Source organism: Anabas testudineus, chromosome 13 (genome assembly GCF_900324465.2).
Source record: "Anabas testudineus chromosome 13, fAnaTes1.2, whole genome shotgun sequence".
Lineage (NCBI taxonomy): Eukaryota > Metazoa > Chordata > Actinopteri > Anabantiformes > Anabantidae > Anabas > Anabas testudineus.
The window spans coordinates 21,223,175-21,245,797 of record NC_046622.1 but is presented as its reverse complement, the minus strand read 5'-3'; the positions used below and the strand labels follow the sequence as shown (position 1 = coordinate 21,245,797).

The window sequence follows — 22,623 nt, the reverse complement described above, 5'->3', positions numbered from 1 at the left end:
GTCTGATTTTCAGCAGTTCTGCAGCTTGGTTGATGTTCATAGAAATAATGCGTTTATTCCACCAACTGACATGTGTGACTTTGTCACTGTGACATACAATAGGTTTCCTGTGACTCTTATAACTCTGCCACCCCATGGTTATTCATCATCGTGCTCTGCCAGGCAGATGATGACATCTGCTTGTTCCCAATGGGTCCATAATGATCACTCCCAAACAAAAGGACAGCATATGCCGGCAAATAGCTCACTCAAGGCAGACTTATTCAAGCGATCACGACTACACTCCTAATTGTTGTGTAAAGATTTGTCTGAAAGTGAGATTTACCGTTCGCTTTCTCTTTCTTCCAGATTTTATTTTTTTTATGTGAAAGTATGCTTATTATTCACAAACGTAGATCTTGAAAGTAATATTCTTATATATACGTAGATACGTATGTACATTCATACATATATGTGTGTGTAACAGATGTGTCCGCTCATGTTGCATTCATGTGTCATTTGCTTCATGCCGTACTCCCCAAAACACTAAATGATATAATGAAAAGCAATAGGAGGAGAATGTTCTCAAATCCAGAATAAAACCTACAGTATCTGTGTTGTCATTTACCGCCTTTGGATACGACCTCTTCAATTAGTAACTTCCTATCCACATATTTTACCAATTTCCATTAAACACCGTTTCTCTGGTGTACGAGCGTTGGAAGCTCCATGACTTCAGCTCTCTATAATGAGGCACAGGAGATTGGTAAAAGGTGCTCATAACCGAGTATAATTATGTCTGTGACTCCCACTCCTCTTTTCTGGAGGATTTAATGCCAGACAAAATCATGTTGTGGTCCATGTGAGGATTTGTTGTCCCAGACTAATCATGCTTGATACTGTGGCTTAATTAATGTGTGTTTCTGCAACACAGATCGGTCATAGCATGATAACGTTGTGCTAGTTTTATGCAGCTTTTCAGCAGCAACGCATCACCGTCCACCAGTGCCCCATCCCACCCACTAACTTCAGTTTCATATTATTCTACGAAATGACTGTTTTCTTCTCCTGACTGGCATTTATACTGTTTTGATTTGTAATTTATGAGCTGCTGCTTCTATTGAAGCCATCACACACCTGTCCAAAAATGTCTTTTGTTTAACAAACTGCAGGCAGCAAACAGGTTTATTTTAATGAGTTATTTTGTTCTTGGTAAGTACAGTATTTTCTTGTTTCTTGGGAGCATTATTGATAGAGCCAAGCTGAATAGTCTATCAATTCTCTTTCATCTTGTTGCCACCCTCTACCACTGTTAGTCCTTCGGGCTCTTCCTATTTCCAAAAAGACTAATGACCTTCCACAGTGCAACAACGTGGGCAGATGTGAGGCCGATGTAAAGCCATGTCAAATCAAGTTCTATTGTGGTATAGTGGTGCGTGTTTTGTACGTGGCCGGTCAAAAGGCTGAGAAATGTCCTGCTGTTCTCCATGAGGGTAGATCTGTAGCAGGCTGTGAATTGTGCCCCCTGGCTGGGGTGTAGTGAGGTAGGGAGCTGGCCAGAGAGAGGCCTTTCTCTCTCAGAGGTGACCTGCTGCTATAACTCACACATACTGCCTGTTGGCAGGAGAACAATCCTGCCTTTACCGCCGTGGTTTGGCCTGCAGTTGACTTTCTGACCTATAAATCTTCCATGGACAAGAAGTCAAAGAATCACAAGCCACTGGAAATTTGGGGTTTATTAGGTTTTGACATAACAAGTTCAAACTAGACTCATGGGTCTCCCTGTTCTTATGAAAAGCTGCTGTGAAACTGTCCTTAAGGGTCACAGTTATTTTATGTGAGGAACAACTTTGCTGTAAACACATCAGCTTGTAGACAAATTTTCCACGGTAAGAACATATTATCCAAATTGTAAAGATCACTTTTACAGACACTTCCTTTTGTTTCTGAAGAATATTCTTTTATGGAAAAGTAAGAGAAACAAATAAAAAAGAAGCAAAATATCTTCCCTGCTGTCATGTTGGCAGGCAGGCTTAAGCAGGCATAGATAAACAATTTCTCCTACATTGTTTCACTTTGTGGTTAAATTTTCTCATATCAAAACCCTCACTGATACAAATGCTCCCTGAAAATATGGCTTCTCCAGAATACACTCATATTTCAGCCATCATAATGCTGAGCCCAGAGTCATCCAGCCTGGAAATTGCCCATGGAGAATTCGTGTTCGCCTGGATATTATATGTGCCACATCCTATCCCGGCCTTTGTGAAGACCCTCTTCCCTGAATGGCCAATTTCCCTCTTCCAGACACTGACATTTCAGCTATCAGACTGCCTTCGGTCACAGGAAAAGAAATGTAGCCCACCCTCCCCTTCAAATAGTGTCAGAAGAAAATCTCTTCCTGATACCCTGATACCCCCCTACCACCATCAACACCACCTCTGCCATACACTCCATCCCCAGCGGCAACATTATGCTATCCTTGATGTTTTATCATTAGTTTGGGAGTGTGTGGTCCCCCACTGCTGTCTTTTGATGGAGTGCAGACAGTAAAGACATGGAGACAGCCAGCCAATTTCCCCTGCCGAGACTCTCCCACAGCAAGGGGTCGTGCTATCTTTCCCCCGCACCAGAACCAGGCATATATTCCTCTGATGAGAATGCTTTCAGTCCCCCTTAGTACCATCGCATACCTGAATTGCCCTCCATTTTGTCTTTCTGATTATTTTTTCTGGGGGTTAGTGACAGGTCTAATCAGTACAGTGCGGGGTGGAGGATGCTGCTTGGGGCTATAACGTGCCGCAGCACGAGACCACCAGAGTGGTTTAATTTGCAGTTTGACTTAATTATTGAGAAAGACTGTGGAAAATAGCAATACCTTTCCATGATTGCCAGACTTTATTATTCATAGGTAATTAGAAAATGTATTAAAAGAGGAAATTCAATAGCTTACCATAATGAAATATAACACAGCCCCAGTACAGTGAAATATGAGTGTCTTTTTAACCATGCAGCATGACTCTGTGAATTACAGTGTTGGTCCAGACTGAAATATCTCAACAAGCACTTGATGTGTTTCCATGAAACTTGGCACACACATTCATGATCCCCAGAAGATTATTCTGAAAGACTGGTCCTGTGACTTTTTCTGTTACTCTAAGTTTAAGGTTTACTTCTTTTTTTCTAGTGGTAATGTAAATTTGGTAGTTATACTGATAGTCACCAGTAATATATACATTAATATGTAACGTCTCAATTTCTACTCAATCGATTGATACAAAGCTTTGTAGAAACATTTATAATCCCCAGACGATGTGTGCTACATAACAATATGTCAACAAATATTGTATTGGACCATTGGGTATTTGGATATAGGCTTATCGTTTCAGTGTTCCCTCCACTTTTCTTTTAGTGCCACCTTTTTTTAACGAATGTTAACACAATGTTAGCATGCTAACCAGCTGAACTTAGATATCAAACATGGTAAACTTGTTCACATCATCATGTTGGAAATGTCATTGAGGGCATGCTAACATGCTGATGCTCTCCATGGGTGATGATTTGAGGATAGAATCACAGTTTTTCCAGTATGTCAGTTGCCCATGTGTCCATTTAAACAAGTTTAGCATGATGTCATCATTCCCCTCTCCTCACCGATCTTTAAACACTTCTTAACATGTTTCCAGTGGAAGAGCAAAACCTGTTTCATGTTCACGTGGGCACATGACTGTTGGTAGGACAGAGTCTAATGTAAGTGTAGCTTCACAGAGGTGCTAACATGCTGTAACTAGAGTAGATAAAACATGTGCATGTTATGGTTTTATAGCACAGCTCCTCATCTTCTGTAACTTTTGTCTATTTCTTTACTTTTGTCTTCCTTTATTTCTTATACGTGTTCTTTGTTTTTTACTCTTTTCATCTAGATGCTCCCACTACTATCCCCACACCCACCACCAACCCAGTCAACACGCAAGGTACTGTATGCCCCCACTCCTGTCCCTCTCAGCAATCGTGTGTGTGTGTGTCTGTGTGTGCGTCAGGTGATCAGGAAGAGAAAAGAACAAGAGCTTGTACCCAAGCCTAAGAGAGACTGTGGATGGCCAGTTTTAATCAGATAGTGCTGCTGATAGGTGACATTGAGGACCGGCAGCGCAGCGCTGTCAGACACACCTGTCACAGCCCTTTCCAGTCACATGTTTGATCTGAGAAAATGTAGAGACTCTGCTTTGCTGTTCTGCTGTCTTATCAGCATCTGCAGCTATATCTCAATCGTTCCATCTATCATATTATAATGCCCTTTACATCTTCCCTACAAATGCCACTCACATTCTGTCTTGTCGAGCCCCAAAAAAACATCAATAACTATTTTTTCAACAATATATGAAATTAATGGAAAGCATTTCATTTGCAGCATTTACACCAGAGCAACCTTTTGACATTGTCTGTATGGACTATTTAATACTTTGATTTAGCTCTGTTGCAATACTTCATTTCAATATTAACCTTTTTTATAAAAAAAAAAAAAACAAAAAAAAAAACTGTGCTATTATTTCAAAGGCACCGCTAAGGCTACACAGATGGCGAGGCAACCTTGGGAGTTGACATTTGGATATGCCAGAATGTGACATTTCAATACAAAAACTATCCTTAAAGAATAGATTGGTTTATCAATAGCTGCTTTAGAGATATGGCAATTTTGGCACCTTTTGTCATGAACATTCTGTAATTCATACAGTTCTAAAAATGCAGAGGGGATATAGTATAAACATAATAAGTTTGAAACTCAGTGTGTGACTCCATCAAAGTTCTAATGTGACAGCTTTCCGATATGATTCATGTTTACCTCCATTTGATCAAACTATTTCAATAGTGTGTGCATTAGATACAGTATTTATGTATTAAAAATGGGGTCAGTAGTCACATAAATGGCACTCTCATAAATTTCCATGGTACTGTTTAGTGCTATTTGCGAGTCACCTGTATTCTTTAAATACATGATCACCATGACAGTGCACTTCCGCTATCCATGCATTAAACGACACTCTGCTTTAAACCTGCTATTCACTATCTCAGTTTAAGTAGCAGCAGTGATCACACTACATCAATTCAGCTCTCCATCTCTGTCTGGGTGGGGCACAGTCAAACAGGAAGTTGCTTTTGCCGAACTGTGCATTACTCTGCATTTTTCTCCCTAAGCTCCTCTGATTTACACTGAAGCAGCCGTCTCTGTGTTTTCTGTTGTAACATTCCAGTAATTTCCGAAAGACAGATTTGAAAGAGGATTTACCATGATTTATGCAGTACATGCTGGGAGGATGTAATTGAGCTTTCTTGCAGTTCACTACTCTTTTAAATACCCTGTCACAGGGGCAATGCTAAGCTGGCTTGTGGTAGATTGCTTTGCGCTACCTTAATCAGCATAAGAGCACAGTATAGCATTTCCCTCTCGCGAATAAGGAAGTATACAGCACCATTTCATACTTCTTCAGTATAACCAATGTGTGAACTGGCATGACCGCTACCTTCGTCAGCTGTGATTTTCTGTTGTAATCAAAGACCACTGAACTGGTTTTATACATTAAAGATCAGTATATTTCTGGGTGCACACATTTTAGTTACCACAAAGAGATCAAAGCTATCAATATATTTTTATAAAGTCTTTATCTGTTCTGTTTGTCAGACTCTTTGTCTAGATAGTTTTTCCCTGATGGTTCCCTATATTTGCATAAATATGACATGTTTTGATTTTCATGCAGGTCCTAGACTAGACTAGATAAAAGGAGTCTAGTTAAACAGGCATAACAATTACTTTTATTAATTTATTCATTGCGGATATTTATCCAATCTTATTATTTGTGTGTGGCAAAAGTATGTAAACCTGTGCCTTCAGTAACCACTGTGATGTCATTTTTTCAGCAACAAGTAGCTATTTATCAGCCCTGCACATCGCCCTGGACGGATTTTAACCCATTTCTCTTTACACAGCAGCTTCAGCTCAAGGATGTTGGTTGGCTTTGTTTCACAAACTGCTTGCTTTAGGTTCATCAACAACATTTCTTTAGGATTAAGGTCAGGGCTTTGATTTTGCAAAATATACAATTTATTTCTGCTTTAACAACTCTGTGATAGAACAGCTTCTGTGTTTAGGGTCATGGCCCACTTCAGTTCATGGATGAAAACCTTGAAACTCAGAATTCATAGCTCCATCAATGATGGCAAGTCATCCTGGTCAAGAGGCAGAAAAGCAGGCCCAAATCATGACACTGCCACAACCATGTTTCACAGATTGGAAGATAATTAAATTCTAACTTCAAGGACCAATGTATATGAACCATTTATTGTAAATATTAATATTTACTGTGATATATTTAAACAGCTCCATTAAAATCTGACTATGTTACAGCTTTCAAGTTGCTGTCATTAACTAATCAATACAAGCAGCACATCCACTTGAACTGTGTACATTCTGTAGAATAAAAGAACACCTAGAAGGCATTTATGAATAGTGTTAGCTACCTCCCTCCCTCAGATTTTATTAATGCAAAATTCATTTCTATCTTTTCTTCTCTCTGTTAATAGTTTTTTGAACTCTCAGTTCAAGGCCAAGATATGGTTTTGTGCGTTGATGGAGCAATTGCCAAGTTAAAGCACATAATCTTATAGTTGCTTGTTTTTAATGCTCTTTCATGTTAAGAAAATGTGTCTGTGTGTGGACCTGAAACCCAACCTGGGACCTTAGTTGAGGCAGATCACAATTTTGCTTGGTCTAATCAGGTCGAGTTGGGTAAAACCAACACACATCAGCCTATCGGTGCTGTATGTATTCATAAAGTTAAGTTCATCATTTCATTTCATTGTTTCCAATGTTTGGGACCACGAGTGTGCAGACATCATAGAAGAGATAGGTCATAAGAACGTCTCTTCCATGTGTCAACTTTTCTTTGTCTCCATTTATTTATGTTATTGGTCCCATATTTTTCAGATAATAATAATTTCTTCACAGCTTGGTACTAATCATAAGGACAATCCTTCAGTTACTTGTTCATTATATTAATTTTGTCCAAGAAAAAAATAGATGTAGTCAGTAAATTGCCACGTATTATTGTTATTTATTCATGTTAACTGAATAGCATGGTTACCTGTTGTTTTCGGCTGCAATTTCTTCATTTTGTTTTTTCTGTGGTGGAGCTGATGTTCAAAAAGTAAAACACATTCCAGTCTCAGCAGTCACACTTAGAGTACAAACATATTCTACTCAACTTCCACAGACTGGAATTTACAACTCGTGTCTTTCTCCACATGTCCTACGGATAGTGATGTTAGTTTATAAACTAAATCTTTCAGCTTATATTTAGGAAAATATGAGAAAAGTTTCCAGGAAATTAGCTTGAAAATAGGTGACCTGTAAAATGTTACTAATATTTGCACAAAATCAAAAAGCTTTCAGCTGACATCTTGTATCGAGAAGGTTTTGGTAGAAATGTGTGACCTTGCTTCTCACTAATCTAAACAGTTAATTCAGAAATCTCTCACTGAGTATGTACTGTAGCTGCTTCCAAAAACTGAACAATGAATTTACCATGAAAGAAGCAGAATATTGTCTTCAAGAGGGGGATGGATAGTGGTAAGATCTCTGCCCTCCATGTGGGAGACTTGTGTTCAAATCTACCTCCAGTAGGAGTCCTTAGGCAAGCCCTCCTTACGCTTGTACCTCACTTGTAAGTTGCTTTTTGATAAAGCGTCTGCAAAATGACTAAATGTAAGAAGAGCAATAGATGGTTACAGCATCAGTACTGTACCAGTTTTTTGTGATTGTATTTCTTATGGGCAGAAGGTAGAATTTATCCAGAATCCCCAGCTCTAAAGGAATAAAGGAGTCTGTGGTGATAATGCTCCAGCTCGTCAGATGCTCGGAGATGATCCAAGGCAGGGACATCATATCCTGGCTAAGCCTTCAGTAACCCACACCTCCCCCTGGCTTGGCGAGAGGAGCCAGAGGAAAGACATGGAACAAGGAATTATGTTGTAGACTTGATTGAAAAGACCCTATGTTTCCACAGATCTGCTGCCCAGGGTAAATTGTTGTTACAGTATGACCTGTCTGCCCTCACTTTTGTTCTTCTTACTTTTATAGTTTTATTGAAGGAATATAAAAACTCTATTTACATGTGATTCACAAATGAAACATTAAGGAAGCTTTTGGAGTGTATTGAGTTAAACAGCTTTTTCCGAGGTTAACAGTGTTCTGGTTTATAGATGCAACCCTGAAAATTAACTGCCAATGAAAGCTTAGCAAGCAAACATTACACTATACACAAACCTGAGTCTGGCCTCCATACGGCTCCCTTTAGACCTGATAACACTGCTAACTGTAGTACACTTTTTATTGCTTGCTTGGCTAATCCATTAGAGATTTGTGGATCCTTATGACTTTGACATATGGTGCGCAGGATACATACATGACTTTACTGTTATTTCGATGTCTCTGTTCTGAGAAATCATGTGATTCAGTGCCAGATGGTATTTTAGGAATCCATTTCTGGCACGTTTTCATACATGTTTTGTTTGCTGTTTCCTCGCTCAGCACTGTGTGAGGTGTTGGCAGGTTTGCACTGCTGTTGAGTCTTGGGATTGAAGCCTTAACTCAGTGTGCACTATTGACGTTCAACAAAGACTCTTATGAGTGCATTTAATATTATACATAATTAGCCATTAAACATTTACTAGTGTTGTTTCAGCTCTCACATGTATCATTTCTCTTTGAAGTATTTCATTGGAAAAATTAAAGAAACATTTAGAAATGCTAATTAGTTTTTTCCTCTCATTTGTTTACTCTGATTCCCAGTTGAAATTGTGTTTTTTCTGACCTGCATTTTCCCCCTTTTCTTTAAACAGTTATTAAAGAAAGAAAATATTGTAATGGTCCATTTTAATTGGTCTCCAGGGAATAAGTTTGTAACGCCAGCCCACCCTGACATTAAAAGAGTGTTTCGCTGCAGTAATATTGTTTTCTTTTTCTTTTATTTTCAGTTGTAGATGATTATGAGAACTCTACTTAGCACATTATTGTTTGGAGATTGAATGTTGTGTGCCAATGAACTGACATTGTGTCCCCATTTTCAGCTGATAAATGTACGTTTACAGGTTACTATGGGCAACTTTAGGAGGCGAGGAGTGCTTTTTATTATTTTGTCAACCTTTTCCTTTGCCTTGATCTCCACTGGGCGAGGGGTGCATGTTGAAGGCAAAGTATGAAGTGGAGATGGGTGCTACCAGCTTTTGTGTAGAGGATTTTGCCAATCACAAAAGATACAATAAACTGCCACAGAGGAGTCCAAGTTCACTGTCACATTTTCTATTCATTTGTCATTTTATTAGCTGTAGTTAGACCTTCACTTGTATTTCTGCACCTCTGTTAAATGCCACAGCTGTGTTTGTACATCTTCAAATCATTGTTTGGGTTATTACAAAGGACTTGGGAAAATCTATTTAGCAGGCAAGCAGTGGCATTGGGATTTCAACTGAGGACAGCATTGTGCAGTGCTGCGTTGATGGTCTGCTACAACAGCAGTACGAAAAATGATTCAGTCAAGACTGGCCGTGCATGTTCATCTCATTATATTTGTTTTCTTTTTGAATGGCAACGGATGTGAAAGCCGTGGATGTTAGCAGTTCATTGCTGCAAAATAGCTATTGACAGTCTTTAAGCTGATGCTACAGCAATTCCCCATTGTCCTGTCGAAGAACGGGTTACTGTGAGAGTTTGTTCAGTGAAAGTGAAAGCTGAGAATGATTGTTTCAATTATATACATGTAATTACATCTATAAATTGTAATTGTGTGTGTGTGTGAGAGAGAGCGAGTGAGAGAGAGAGAGAGAGCAGTGTGAGATATGCCTGGTTATGTGACCAGAAAACTATTTAAAGATGGGAAAACTTGGCCTGGTGACGAGCTCACACATCTGATGTCCACACTGACAGATAGTCTGATAGGATGCTCTGTTACTGACCACAGGGGCAATTAGTCATTCCAGTACCAAAGACAGAAAGGTGTTACTGTAAAACATGTGGTATTGGGAGTTCAGTGAAGCACATTCCACCATTGTGCAGACACAGGCATCAGTTGCAAATCCTCTTTATTCCCCCATAAATCCCCACGTCTGTGCACATCTTGTCAGGACACTGGTGTGGGCATGTCAGCGCTCCCCGATCGAGCTGTGCCGGCGGTATGGACACCAGCCACATTACAGACATAATCAAATTCTACTTATTTCAAGTGTGAGGCCACAAAGGCTGCTGTAATAACACTGCCTGTCATTTTGAGGTATTTTTTATGTATTCTAAGCACCGTGTAGTATTCTAATCTACATTGAACACGGACGGCCGCAGGGACTCACACTCTTGATCCAGGATGTGTTAAAGCACTGAATGACAAACTAATCTACCCAGGAGGAGAGAGGGATGATAGTAATGACAGAATGACAATTCAATGACAATCTGTTCTTGTTGAGATCAGAGATCGGGGTCAGATACACATCAGCACTTCTGTAGCCTAAACCTTTTTCACTCTGTTAACCCAGTGCAGTGGACAGTGGACAGAATAACATGAACATGTGGTATAAAACTGCAGTGCATGGAGGTGGAGCTGAAGCTAAGAGAGGGTTGACTAGTAATAATGACAGGGTTGGCTTGACAAGTTGATTCTTATTGCTTATTGCCAGTGGTTTATCTGTGTGTGAGTGAAATTGTAAAGCACAAAATGAGCACTATAAAATGCAGTCTATTTACCATTAAAACAAGTAAATGTATGCATCTGTGTCCACTTACTGAGTGGAGGTGTTTTATCAGCTATCATGGAGATGGTGTAGGCAGTGTGTGTGTGTGCAGACTTAAAAAGCACTGAAATCAGTTTTTCCGAAGGTCACAGAGGGTATTAAGTCATATATTTAATTAATATAATTCAGTAATATTTTGTATGTAAAATGTTCTTATATCCAGTTACAGGCTTTACACTCTGTCAGGGGATTTGTCACAGCTCTAAACTAAAAGTCAGGTTGTTGCAACAGTAGATTGTGCTGCAGGCTGTTTAATCCTTGTTGTCTAGTTAGTTTTAATTGGTTAATCCATCCATCTATTGTGTGCTGTTTCTCCAAGTCTAGGTTAATGTAATCATTGCTGCATACTACTGGGAAATGCTGAAAAACTGTGATATATTCAGAAAAATCTTAGGCCCTGTCATTTCATCATGTTGCTTTTACATTTTGCCAGTATGATTGTGAAATAAAATCACATCACACTTCGTCTTAAAGTCTTAAAAGTAAACTTTGTTAGTTATTATCAAGTGGCCTACATATAGAGCATTAGTCATGTGATAATAAATGAAATATTGATGGAGCAATAGCTAAGATATCCTGACTGTAATCCTTAATCTGACTGTAGCCCAGCCTACATTTCCCATAATGCAAACACATGTAAAACAGAATGTCAATGTCAGTCTAAAGCACACAATAAGAAAATCTATGCTGAAACAAACATTATGGTGTTTTTGGTACATCTGAAGTTAAAATTCCTGCTGTGCTGATACAATCCCCCGCTGTTACGTTAAAATAATGTTAAAAAGCATGACATGTTGATACACCCACTAAAAGGAAAAGAAAAACGTTCAAAATCAGCTCATCCATTTTACACCACAGACTTTCTCTTAAAGGTTTGGATGCCTGAAACCTACTGTAATAAAAATTACTTTTTGCCCTTGAGCAACAGAAAACATTATACAACTGTTTTCACAGCTGACCTTTATGTAAAAATTCATCTTACAGCACACTTTAGACCTCTGGATTTCATTTTGTTGTGTAACATGTCTCCCAATCTCCTCGCAATGTAATGCATTCCTGCAGCAACCCTGCAACATTAATGAAAACATAGTCATTTCCATTGCATTGAATACAACTCTGTGTTTTTGTGGCCCCCTCATTTTAATGAATTGATGAACTGATGAAGAGAAAACCAGTGTTCAGTAGTGTACTTGATGTAGGCAACATGATATTCAACCAACCGTAACACTTGATACTGTAGGTGTTATGGGATTGTTTGTTTCTCTTTGACATTTTTGTGATGGAGTTTAGGTGCTTACTCCACATGCAGATTCATCTACCTGTTAAATAAATCTCTCCCTCTGAGTGCAGAGGCGGCTGAGACCCTGCATGTTTTCTTGCGCTTGTGTCAAACGGCAGACAGCGGGGAGCAAGGTGAGGGCAGAAAGGTGCGAGGGGGGAGGGAGAGGGGAGGAAACAGGCCTGTGCACAGGCCATTTAGTGGGTGTATGTTCATTAGCATGGAGCACTGGCCGTTGCCTCTCCTCAGGGAATGAGCTGCGCTATCTGACATCCCCGATACAGTAAACAAACTACGCCTTGCACATCCCTGCTTCACACACAGTGACGCACAGCAACAGCTTTACTCCGTGAAGACGAGTCCATTTTAAGAGTGCGCTCAACTGAAACAAAACTTTTCTCATTAATTAGCTTGGTTGCAGTTCCACTTCCAAGATGTCCTTGTGCTAACTGAATGCAACTTAAATAAGGTGTTGTTTTTTTTTAGGGGGTTGAGATGTGTCACTTGTCTAAGACCTCTCAACTCGACTTATTATGCCCTCACAGTGTGGAGAAATTCTGCACTCTCCGCTCGTCTTTTATCAAAATCATTCAAGTTCAGAGCATGACTAGTGAGATTGATGGAAAATTGAGCTGCTCTCTCATGCAGCAAAGAACAGTGCAGTCATTCCCTCAACCGCCACTCCTCCATCAGTCCAAATGTGCACAGATAGAGACTATTGATAAATGTCTCTGAACTATTCTGAGAGTGGAAATTTAGAGGCTTCAAATTTTGCCTGGTTCTTTTGCGGTGCGCTGATAAATCTGGCTAAATGCTAGTCAGTTCTATTCTCTGACACCTGAGGCAGCCACGTATCTCTCTGCACGGGGACACCGGGCGTCAATTTATCTGCAGTCTTGTGTCTATTTCTGATGATTGAGCTCTATGACTTCCAGAAATGGCCTCTTAAATCACAATGTATTTTACAGTGTGTGAGCTGTGGCTGAAATTGCAGACAGTGTCTACTGTTTCATGGTGAAATAACTGTCTTAAAACATTTTTCAACCTCGTCCTCTCAAGAGGCCCAGGCAGCCATTAGAGCTCTATGAAGTACTGAAAACATTCACGTAACGAGCTGGGTTCAAACCACAAATGCTTTATAGCTCTGGTCTCACACTTTGTTTTAGACGAGCTCAAGTAACACAGTGAACTGCGTTTTTTATTTCTAAAAAGGAATTAGCCAGGAAGCTTAGCATGAAAGCACAAAATGTAAATATAACATTTTGAGTTTTATATCAATTCAACAAAGAAACTATGACTTATTAATGAGGGACTTTAAATGATTGAACTTTAGACGTGGTACCTTTGGACAGGGTAAGGCTAGCAATTTCCACTTGTCTCCAGTTTGTTTGCTAAGCTAAGCTAATTGTTTGCTTTATATTTTAGCAGTCTCCTCATTTAACTCAGCAAGAAAACAAATAAGCATTGTTTCAAGATGCCAAACTGTTTCTTTAAATGTAATACATGAGTGTTTATTTCTGAATTGGCAACTGAGATGCAACTAAAGCTGGGTTGGAAATCAGGCAGGAAATTAAACATTTATCATTAACATGGTTCATTAAACATTTGATCATTATTGGCAAATGTTTGAAGGGTTTATCTGTGGTTAAGAAATACATGGTTTAATATCCTTTTAGTGGGATGTTCATTTAGAAATTGTAAACCATCTCCTGTACTGTACAACTTGTGCTCTTGTATCAACTCATTTTTATTGGTAAAAACTGTCTTTTTTCTAACGTTGTCTCTTTGTGGTCAGGTCATGCTAAAATGCTTTAAGAGAAAACAAACTCATTTAGTTTATTTTGGCAGATCAACGCGTCCATAGCTTCCTGTGTGGTCCCCGTCCGTGTGAAGGTATTAGCTTTGAGACTGGCTGAGAGGGTTTTCTGATCATGAAATGATTTATGGTTATTGTCCTGTTTTCAGACTCCAGAGCTGGCGAGGGGGCCCCGCAGAAAATTGACCATGCTGTCATTGGAGGAGTGGTTGCCGTGGTGATGTTTGCCATTCTCTGTGCGCTCATTGTTCTCGGTCGATATTTTGCCAGACACAAAGGTAAAACACCAGCAGTGTGATTGTACTTGATCATCAACATCTTAGAGTTCAAGTGGAGTGCAATGAGACTGAAGTGCACAAGAGGGTGAGGAGGCGTGTTGGCTAATTTATCTGTACTCTTTTGCAGGAACTTATTTCACACATGAAGCCAAAGGGGCGGACGATGCAGCCGACGCGGACACGGCCATCATCAATGCTGAGGGGGGACACAACAACACAGACGAGAAGAAGGAGTATTATATCTAAACTGGACAGGCCAGGAGAGACGGGTGGGGATGCTGGTTTTTGGTGGTGGCGGTGCTGTAGGAGCATTATGTCTAACTCTGATTGGTAACAAGATGGGCACGATTTAAAGCGGAGGAGAAGACAGAAAACCGTAGAAAGTAGGACTGGCATGGCCAAGTGGTAAAAAGGGTGTTGCTGAGTCACCTATCCGACCCTTCCTGGACTGCTGGGGCCTATTCTGTACAGTTCAATTATTTTACAGACAATTTTGTGCCTTGTTCTATTTCTTTTGTTTATTTTGTTGTTTTTTTCTCTTCACTTGCTTGTTGGATTGGATTTTTTTCCATGTACTCCACCTGATCCATGGGCCTGGTGTTTGTCTATGTGTGCTGCAGCTAGCTTTTAGCTCATGTACAAAGATCTGAGAGGATCCAGCTCATCCACTCATTTTTTTTTATGAGTAATGTCCAGAGGTCAGTAAGTGGAACACAGTGTCAACACATTTCTCTCCGCTGGGTCAGAGTCCAACAGTCCCTGCATACCATTTGCCACACACATGCAGGTCTGATTGGATTCAACACATTTCAGATTTATACTCACCCCCTTCAAGGTCACCGGGTTCATTACTAATAAGACAATAGTTAGTAATCATGCTCATCATAGAATGTATTTGTTTCTTAAAGTGATGTAGGAGTGCCGTTAAGTATAATTTCACACCAAATCACTAATGTGCAACTGCTCACTTGTTGGCTTCAAGAAAACACCAGGTGCTTAGTAGATGTGAGGTCAGTTTAGTATTTGTTTAGGGTATTGTGAAGTGACGTTTAAGACATCCTGACAGCTGTAATATGTGTGAAGGTAAAATCAGAACCATTTATTCAGTTTTAAGCTCTGTATGAGAATATACAGATGATCAAGGACAACCGTAAATTAACACTTGGAGATAATCTGCTGTGTTCCTTTTTTGTTGTCATTAGCTGAACATCTGGACCTGGTTGAAAAATTTAGGGAAAATTATATTTTTTTCTTGCCGAGGCTTCGATGAGAAGATTGCTACCACTATTATTGTAAATATGAAGCTACTGTAAGCTGGTTAGATTAGCTTAGACACTGAAAAGGGGGTAAAGAGCTAACCTCGCTCGGTCTAAAGATAAGAAAAAAACATGATGCCTACCAACATCTCTAAAGTAACATACACTTTATGTGTGTAACCTCTAAATTAAGGGTTATATATAGTAACAGCTGGTTTCTTTCAAAACTATTTGTTGGTAGGAATTAGGATAGGCCAGCATGTAATCCCCACTAAAACCACACACCAGAACATTATCTTTAACAAGATAACTTTATATGAAAGAATGACAGCAATGTTTTGATCCAGTATACATTTCTCATGATACATGTCTGATTTAATGTAATGACATGATAAAGGTAGCCTATCAATCTTCTCATCCAGCACTGGCCAAAAAGTAAGAAGTGTATTTCCTAGAATGTCTTTTTCTTCAAAAGCAACTCCTTTATCTAGAACGACAGATGGCAGACATGCAGTATATCCATAATCTAAATATCCTGTAGTACCTAAAAGAATGCCTGGTCCTACTGGATAAAATCATAAAATCTTATTAAAATGTTTTATTAGTTAGATATTGGTGCAGACTGCTGTGTTTGGTTTTGGTTTTAAACATTCAAATGTTCGCATTTTCATACCACCCACATGGTCGACCAAATCTAATAACAGAGTTTGCTGATTCACTGTACATACATACAGTGAGCTTTACTTGTATAAAGAAAAGCTGAAAGCTCACTTTGCAGAGTGCTCCTCTTTACGTAATTGGTTCTTTAAAAATAATTTAATAATACACTATAATGACCATTTAACTGAAAATGTTAAAACGACTGGTTTATTTTATTTTTCAATGTCTTCTTACCTTTTTCTGTGATTGTATTGCACTATAGGGAAGAATGTTACACTTTGAATGGCAAAGTCTCTTTTCAGTGATGTACAGTATAAGGTATCTAGGTATGTCCATATGAATACCCATAGCAAGTGAAAAGCGAAATCATTGCTTATTTCGTGGCTCAGAAATCCTTTCTGCACAGACTTTTTTGCCCTCACTGATACATGAGTAAAAAGACATTCAATCACAGCAAACATGAATCAGTTATATTTCCTCGCTTTCTGTAAAGACGTTTTACCTTTGGGCTGTCTTTGATAACTTGTAAGGGCTCTCGGCCTTACAAGTTATCAAAGATTTGCGTAGAGCTTTAGACTTGGTTTGGGAAAGATCATTTTCTTTCTGTCATCCTGCAGCCTCAAACCTTCACAGAGGAGCCGTGTACTGTTACAAATTCCCCCCACTTTTTTTCTTTTCTTTTTTTTTTTTTTACCAACACAAATGAGAAGCTCCTACGCTCGAAGACAGAGATACAGTTTGAACACCATGCATGCTTCATGCCTCTGACTCAAAGAGTCAAACATGTTTGGTAATTAGCGAGTGATTTCATTGTATTGCCTCAATTATAAAAAAAAAAGAAATATGTTAATGTGTTATGAACAAGGACAACCACTGCCTTAAACACACCTCTTGATACTTATCATTATAAAGGAAAAGACTGAAGGACTTAATTTAGTGCCTTCTCTGATTTTGAGGCATATGGTTAGTATCACAGTATCCTCATGTACACTCTTACACTATATCTTGTATATTTCTACCTTACAGAGCCAATACTCATCTACATACATTGTCTGTACTCACCCATCACACATTTTCATCACAATTACGACCTGGAACATTAAACAAAAAGGCTAGAGTTTGATGTTAAAACAAAAAAACAATTATTTCTTTGTTTATCAGGGTGGTGTGGCAGCTTCCACTGACTACAATGTCATATGCCAGGATGTAGTATTTATTGTTTGATTACAAAAAAATATTAATTTGGTCATGATTATTTTCTCTGTTCACTTCATTAGTTATTTATTTGGAAATCGTTAAGGACAAGGCTCACTAGTATTAGCAGAGAAGAATACAGTACTCAAAGCTCTTACAAGCTACAATAATAGTACATTTCTCTGGATTGTAGAGTTTCGGTGTCATGGAAACAGTTATGTGCATGACAAATTTTATTTCGAGGTTTGATATTTATCTTAAATTGTTCTAAAGTGAGTGCTGCTTTGAATCGAGAAACAGTAAAAGATTGTGGCAAGCGTCATTCTAATCCGATTTTTGATTTGTTTGAAATACTTGATATTGAGTATGTTTGCTTTCACTCTCTCAGGTTCATGAGTGTTAATAGTTGTTTTTTGCATCTCAGGTAGAATGCAAATTTAAGGCCCCAAGTATATACTGTAGTACCACAGCTATTCAAAAAGAAGAAGAAATCACAAGATGTACATGTTTTTCTCAGTTGTACATGTTTATGTGTTCTTAATACGGTGCACTGTTACAGTAAACGTTAAATATTATTTTGCATAGACCTAGTACACAAAGAAAGAAAACTAGATTTGTTAAGCAGATGAAAATTATGTACAGTCAGTGTCAACGAAATCACAATGATGTTCATAGAACTTCCTCTTTTTCTTCCACTGTAACACTTTGCTCATGCAGTATTGGTTATTTAGTAATTATAGGATGTGACTACAGACAGTCCATCACGCATCTGTTTGGATTCAATGAATGCATAAACTTTTCATAGATGAAAAGATGGTGTATTTACTGTGACATGAAATTTTATGAATGATCTGTAACATGTCTTGGATATTTTGGATGAAATTCATGTTTATAGCCCAGGGAGGGAGAGAGATTCAAGGGGTTTGGTTGTTTTATTACCCCGCCCCCCTCAAAAATGGTTGTTTTTGTTGTTGAATCTTAAATTTCTCTCTGTACCCAGGCAACATTTTTCTTTTGTGTAGTGAAGAGGATGTTTCTCATTTGACCATGCATATTTTGTATTGGTTCACACCAACATTTTTACGAAAGAAAAAAAAAATCTGAAGAGTACTTGTCTTAATAAAAAGATATCAATGTTTAAAGCGGTGCGCTGTTGTGACTTGATCAAAAACGTGGTTTCACTTTGTAGTCCTGTCCTGCTCGGAGACAGCGGAATTCATTAACTTATTTGTTGTCAAATCCACTCTGCCAGTTTTACGTGCTGAATACATTAGCTGGGTTGAACCTGCTCACTTCATCCTGAGCTGCTGATACTTGTCAAACCCCCGAAGAAGAAAGATCTTGAGTTGAGGTAAAAATACTGTACCGATGTAGATTTGATTTGGATGAGCAGCAGCAACCCGAGCTCCCGTCTGTGATTGGCACATGCACTGTGGTACAGATAGAGACGAGAAACGTTTTAAATGACACAATGACTGACACCGACAGGCTCGGGGGCCCCTGTTAAGGTTTCTGGCTGAACACGTGGATGTTAGTGATTTGACAAATTGATAGGCATTCGAGGAACAAGACCTAATTCATAACCATAAGCTATTCTGTCATCATATTTCTGTCAGTGCCACCATTTCCCATTACTTTAAGTGATCCATTCCAGGTAAAGGTCAATAACATTATTCAAACTTTAATGGGAATAGTTTAACCTTAGAAACCAGCCACTTTTCTCCCTTACTCATACAATCATTGAAATATAATGCTTCCCTCAAGGAACATTAAATACCTGTCTATTGATTTTCCAAAAATGACAGATTATGGGATTTTCTCTATATTTATGAATTTTTTCCAGGTTAAACTCTTGAAATTCAATCATCTGAATTAATGGCAGGTACGTACGGGCATTTGCTATTCAGGTGTGCCAGCTGTCAGTACATTGTGAATGCCAGAGTGTAGCGGGGTGATGTTTCAGTTAGATGCTACTAAACCCATTTAAATGTTCAATTTTAATTTGGAATGACATGTTTAAGTGTAATTAGCACAATGGGGAAATTGAGAGTGAACGAATGTCTGAGCATGGCTTGTTTAGTTGGCTAATTGATTGATTGAGATTGATGGCATGTAGCACTTGGCTTGGCTGAGGTATAATTAAATGATGTGGGAATAAATAGTGGGTGAACAAAGGCAAACGCAACAGGCAATGTGTGCACGCTTATCTCCCTCTATGTCGCTCCTGTTTAGTACAAATACTCAAGGACTTGCATAATTCTTATTTACTTATTTACCAGCTGATTTAGTTAACAAGATGACAAGTCCCAGCAGTATGTCCTTTTCAAAGTGCATTTATTCCCCACAGAAAACAGCTCAAGGGCTTTTGTTGTCGCAATTCTTTTCTTCAGAAGAACCATTAAGTCATTTTTATATATAAGATAAAACGTCTTGAGTGAAAATAAAATGGAATGGCAGTTTTTACTTTGCAAGTCTTTACACATCATGCTATGCTCTGATCTTAAAATGTCACATATATACAACAGGAAAATATTTACATCAAATGCAGTACTACTGCAGTGTATACTGCAGTAGTACTGCAGTGTATACTGCATGCTTTAAAAAGTCTGCCTTCCTACAGCAACATCCTAATGGTATAAGAAGAGAAATAATGTTCCTGTTCAGGTTCACCTGGGATGTAACTACTAATAATAACTAACAGATTTAATTATTAAGAAGAGCTCCTAATGGGCACATTGATTCTGTGACCTGATTGGTCAGTTTCTTGACCGTGGCCATGTTTTCTTGATGCTGATTGGTCAGTTTCTTGACCGTGGCCATGTTTTCTTGATGCTGATTGGTCAGTTTCTCTGGTGACCTCACAAAACATTAGCAGGCGTGAGTTTGAGAAGTTCTGGAAAGAGCTCAAATATTAAAAGAGTAACTTTAAAAATACCTGAAGTGGGATTTTCATAAACGACGAAGCTGTAGCTGAATGAATAAGGTAGTAATTCTAACTCCACAACAAACTCTGACGGCTCACTTCATGCTAGCATGGTGCTTCAAGACAGTGCTAACGTCATTAGCAAAGAGGTCGTGGAGAAATCTCCATACTGGTACAACCGAGACCCGACGCCCGACACGGACTCGGAAAAAGCTTAAACAAGAGCATCTACAGTCAAACCTGCTGTTTTACACTTCAATAGACGGTTTCTGCAGCCGCTGGAGCAAACTGAAGAGGCCGCGGAGGAAGCACCAGCCTGTGGTGCTAGAGTCGTGCCTCAGTCCCGAGGATCCAGCATGAGGAGTGTCACTGTTCACACCAGGAGGTACTGTTGGACCAAAGTACTGTCCACATGTCCGCTTCAGAGCACGGAACAACTATGGGAGATCATTAGAAATGCTGCTGCAAGGTAGGTCTGTGTTTCATTTTCATTCTCTTCATAGTGTTTCCTGTATTAAACCTCACACACTGTCTTGCTGAAATCTGCACTGACAACATTTAATTCCTGAGTGACACATGGCTTCGCTTCTGCTCACCTGTCTGTTGTAATGATAGTAGTTGCATTTAGAAAACCTCTTGTCATATGTTGGATACTTCTGCTATACTTTTGATTTGTTTACTCCAGCCTTCCTAGACATTAATAAATACTGTAGGACATTTTGCAAGGGGACCTCTGTTACTCTAATTGTGTTTGTTTACCCCTGTTGTAGGCTGCATGTCCATCTTGCAGTGCTTTTGGTGTGGTTTGTTGTTGTTTGTTTGCAGTTCATAATGTGGTGGGTCAAACTGTTTGAGTTGTGTTATTTTTAAGGGGAGATATAATTAAGTATAAATGAAGCAAATTAATGGAGACTACACACTGTGGAGAGACTAATAATAAATATCACTATGTGCAGTGGTAAATCTGATGCTTCTGGTTGTGGAAAGATGATGACAAATTTAGCCAAGCTCAGGGACCCATGGCAATGATTTCTTCTTGTTCTTCTTTGTACACCTCCACCCTGATGAGCTCAAGTGCCTGTGGGCCAATGATCATGCTCCAAATGTGTATATTTCAACTGATGAAACAGGTGGTTATGGAGCAGAGTTTATCAGAGAAAAGTGCATGTTATTACAACTTTTACATCGTAAGTGTTTAGGTCACTTTGATCACGTTTTTATCTAAACCTCATAACCTTGAAGTGAGAGAGAGGTGTCCAACATTTCAACCAACCATCATTACTCTAAGTAGAAATGCTACATTTATCTTAGTGTTTCAATAATATGTTCACTGCACTTTCAACCATCTAATACTGTTAGTTGTTTTAATCATTTATTCATATTTTAAGAAAATTAATTACTTGTACTTACTTGTACATTTAATGAGTCTGTTTTTTTTAACTTTCTCTTTACACCATTGCTTTTTCAACATTTTCAGCTGTTTATCCATATGTTTGGATAATTATTTCAGTAATTGCTGCAGCTTACTTTTAACTAACTACTTCAACATTTTTATTAATGACTAACTAAATATTTAAAATGTTAATCAAACTTCTACCTTGCTTTTTCTATTGTTTATCCCAACCCTACTTGCCAACCCTCCTGATTTTCCTACCATGGTTAGAATTCTCTTCTTAAAAATGTCCCCCATTTCGTCATCACAACCTGTTCCTGGTACTATGCATCATAAGAGGATCATCTTCTCCCAGTCAACAATACAGTTGCACCTTCATGGCTTCCATTGAGTGCTGTTTGTACTTCCCCCTCCCACACCAAGCGAGCATTGGAGAGCAAAAGAAAGACTCATGCAAATTTCATCAGTCATGGAAAGGCATGTTCCTATTTCTCAGAAAATAGAAAGGGCCATACCTCTTGCAAAATCTGCTGGGTGGATAAATTCTACTTTTACGTCTGTGATAGCCAACTTTGGTTGACAGTGTGAGAGAGGTAGTCCATTAGTTTGTGTGATGTTTGACAGGAGTGCATTCTATTGAGAGGTGTTTCTGATATTTTGGTCTCCCCATTAGTATACAAGAGGCGGGTGAAATATTAGGAACACATTTCAATACAGTACAACAACATTACCCACTCAAATAGTAAAGTTGAATCACCAGCTTTCTGACAGTTTCAACAAGCTTTTACCTTTGTAAAGTAGAAAAATGGCAGAGGTGCCAGTTTATATTCACAAATCACAACTTAGTCATCTTGAGGCATTTTAAATTGTAGGGTTTAAGTCCTTACAGAATTATGTGGAAAACACATTGATTACATTAGATTGTATAGATGTCCCTAAAACAGTGGACGGTGAGTTTATATGTAGAAAAGCATATATGCAGTATATGAGGGTAAAACTATGCATGTAAGGT

General features: G+C 38.8%; 1 protein-coding gene across 2 annotated transcripts in view; it reads left to right on the top strand.

The window, feature by feature from the left end:
• cadm1b (cell adhesion molecule 1b) overlaps positions 1 to 16,238 on the top strand; it is a 132,430-nt gene extending 116,192 nt beyond the window's left edge. For both annotated transcript variants that reach the window (XM_026341381.1, XM_026341372.1), the window contains 3 exons: positions 3,903 to 3,953; positions 14,057 to 14,185; positions 14,313 to 16,238. In XM_026341381.1, the coding sequence (XP_026197166.1) occupies positions 3,903 to 3,953; positions 14,057 to 14,185; positions 14,313 to 14,431 (299 nt within the window). In that variant the 3' untranslated portion in view covers positions 14,432 to 16,238. The remainder of the gene's footprint in view (positions 1 to 3,902; positions 3,954 to 14,056; positions 14,186 to 14,312) is intronic.
• The last annotated feature ends 6,385 nt before the right edge of the window (positions 16,239 to 22,623 follow it).